At 50.4% G+C, this 2770-nt stretch overlaps 1 protein-coding gene across 1 annotated transcript; it reads left to right on the top strand.

Moving 5' to 3' along the window:
- Positions 1-1685: 1685 nt before the first annotated feature.
- On the top strand, positions 1686-2396 carry PV06_11888 (uncharacterized protein; the record flags this gene model as incomplete). Its single annotated transcript, XM_016413634.1, has 1 exon — positions 1686-2396. A coding segment is annotated over one exon (310 nt), but the record flags the coding sequence as incomplete, so codon positions are not given.
- Between the last annotated feature and the right edge of the window lie 374 nt (positions 2397-2770).

The raw sequence follows: 2770 nt of genomic DNA, 5'->3' as shown, positions 1-2770 counted from the left end.
ATAGTACGACCGCAGTCCTCGCTCATATTGGAGGTCAGGGGCAATTCCTGTCACTGCGACAAAGAACCGAGGAGGACGCCGATCAGTCCCTCTACTACCTTTCTGGATCAAAGATGAGCGTAACGAGACGGCCTGTTGGAGCTCACGATTGATAGAAAATAAAACGTAACCAGCAAAACAGGGCACGCATATAGCGTAGACCCAGTAGAACCTAGCTTGCTCAGGATCCAAGCTGGACCAACTAAATCTGTCCAGAGCATCTATTACTCCATCAGCGGAACCCAGGCAATAATTGTATGCCATCACGGCTGGAGTGATCAGCACAGACCACCCGAATAATCGGAGCAAAAATTGGATGTATCGATCGAAGAATAAGGCCTCAATACCGCAGTCATGTGCTATATTTGAGCTCGAAATCGTGATAAAGCGACGCAGCAAGCGCCAAGGCTGACGAGGCAGCTGCTCCGTAAGGATGTTAGTGTGGGAAAAAATTCGTGGTTCCCTGTACTTTGTTTAGCTTCAGATGAATTGCCAACTTAGCGGAGATGAGGTACAGGATGGGGTCAAACCGGTCGAATTTACGTAGTATCAGGAATGTCACCACGGTGAACACACAGGCAAAGGCGGCAGCACTAATGGTGGATAGAAGAGCAGCAAGAGAGAAGCTCTGTGCTTCAAAAGCCCTGTCATTCGACGGTAACGAGATATTGCCAGGCATAGTGACAAAAAAGCATGAAAATGGCACGTCGTAGGAAGTCTTGATCACTTGTATTGTATCTTTGCATCAGCACAGCTTCAGAACACGATAAGTCCCGAAAATTGGACTGCCGCTTTTACAGGTTCCGTGGGGTATTTCGACTATAACCACAAGATTGTATGGTAGTTAGTGGCACTCAATCTGTGAGGATGGAAACGGCGAACCGTGAACCACATTCAGAGAGTAATCCGATGGAGGAGGATTGGGCCTTGCACGAAGCATTGAACGAGGATTAGCTTACAAGACCGCCTTCGCTATATAGGGAGGATCCATAAAGACTAAATCTCCTTTTATGAAGATGTAAAAATCGATTACCTGATCGTGGCTTACGGTACCTTTGAGTGGTTATTACAGCAGATTGAGCCATTGATTTCTCAAGAACTACCTCCCGGCGGACGACGAGCTCCCACCTCCACGTGGTGTCCGCTGGGAACTCTCAGAGAAACAGTCTGGCTGTCTCTGAGTGCCAGGAGGAGCTCAACAACGCGGTGATCCTCTCACGAACGACGCGTCGAAGTCCCGAAAGTCACCCTCTGCACCTCACGAAACACCCAACATACAGTACCAGTACGCGGGAAGGGAGTGGCGCCCCTTTCATGTACGCCCAACGATGGAGAACGGACCTGAGTCCCCCGTTTTCTTGCCCGACCGCAGTTTACGGTGTCAGAGCGTGAAGAAACGCGACGAAGAGGCGGAATCAACAAGAGGCATATAATCAACACGACATCACTGCGATCACGCACAACAAAGAACACTCCTCATCACGTACAATACAGAACATATCTTCAGACACATCCATCTCCTCCATCTCCGTCATCAACGACACGTCGACACGTCGAAAATCACTTTCCGAGCCTCCCGAAACACCCAACATACAGTACCAGTACACGGGAAGAGAGCGGTGCCTCTTTCATGTACGCCCCTGGATGGAAGATGGACTTCGGCACTCCATCTTCCTGCCCGACTATGGTTTACGGTATCGGAGAGTGAAGAGTACACGGCGAAGAGGCGGAGTTGACGGGAAAGAGATGGTCCATCACACGGAGAACACACCTCAGGAAGTCACCATATCGAATTATGCTATCACTACCAACACCACCCATAGCTCAGAACAGATCTTCAAGACACGTTACATACTGCCACTTACGCTGCCTTTCAACATCGCGGCACTCCATCTACGCGAAGGACGCCGTGGCGACGCGTCCGGCTGCCGATGGTGTCTCGATGGTCGAAGGTGAGCATTGACCCGAGAAGCATCAACAAGCAAGCCTCGCACACTACACGTACTTCCCATACAGTACATCTGCACTTCATGCAGCGCACTCTCAACCAGTGGCTATCGCACTGGGGCCGGCCAGGCGTTCGGCAATGCCCCCCAGCGACAGTAATCCAGCCAAGCAGAACGCGGATTGGACGAATGCCGCGGACCAAGTCCTGTCGGTCGCGTTCACGGTACAACTACACACCGGCGCAGACAAGTGTTTATTGATAAACAGAAACACAGGAGGACCGGGAAGAGTAGAAACCCTGAAGTGAGAACAAGTGTGATAGTATTTGGAACTACCTATGAGGGTACAGTACGGAAGTTACTTATAGCCATAGCCAGTGCCCGAGGGCACAGGCTAGTGCAGCAACTGCCTAGTAGGCAGTTGCCACTAGTTGTGATGCTGCCTGCAGCGAGCATCACGTGACCTGGGATCCAACTGGAAGGGTCCGACACGTACATAGATACAGAACAGATATTATGATTGTTATTAGGTGTACAGTATCCTACTCATAGTCGAACGCTGCATAGCTGCCACTTAATCGGCCTAGTACAGTCCTGTAATACGATACAATACTGTACTGTGTCTCAAGCCTGAAAACTTCCTGCTGGGTATGAGTGAGTAAGGCAATGGACTATACAGCCTTCTCTTGGTGTCGGGTTCTGAATCCTGCCGCCAAAAATCATGGGGTCTGCGCTCTTGGTCGCGACCTCTTCATCGATCTCTTACCACTGTTTCGTATGGCTTC

Source organism: Exophiala oligosperma (genome assembly GCF_000835515.1).
Source record: "Exophiala oligosperma strain CBS 72588 unplaced genomic scaffold supercont1.98, whole genome shotgun sequence".
Lineage (NCBI taxonomy): Eukaryota > Fungi > Ascomycota > Eurotiomycetes > Chaetothyriales > Herpotrichiellaceae > Exophiala > Exophiala oligosperma.
Note: the sequence above shows the minus strand (reverse complement) of the source record. Positions and strands in the feature narration are given on the sequence as shown.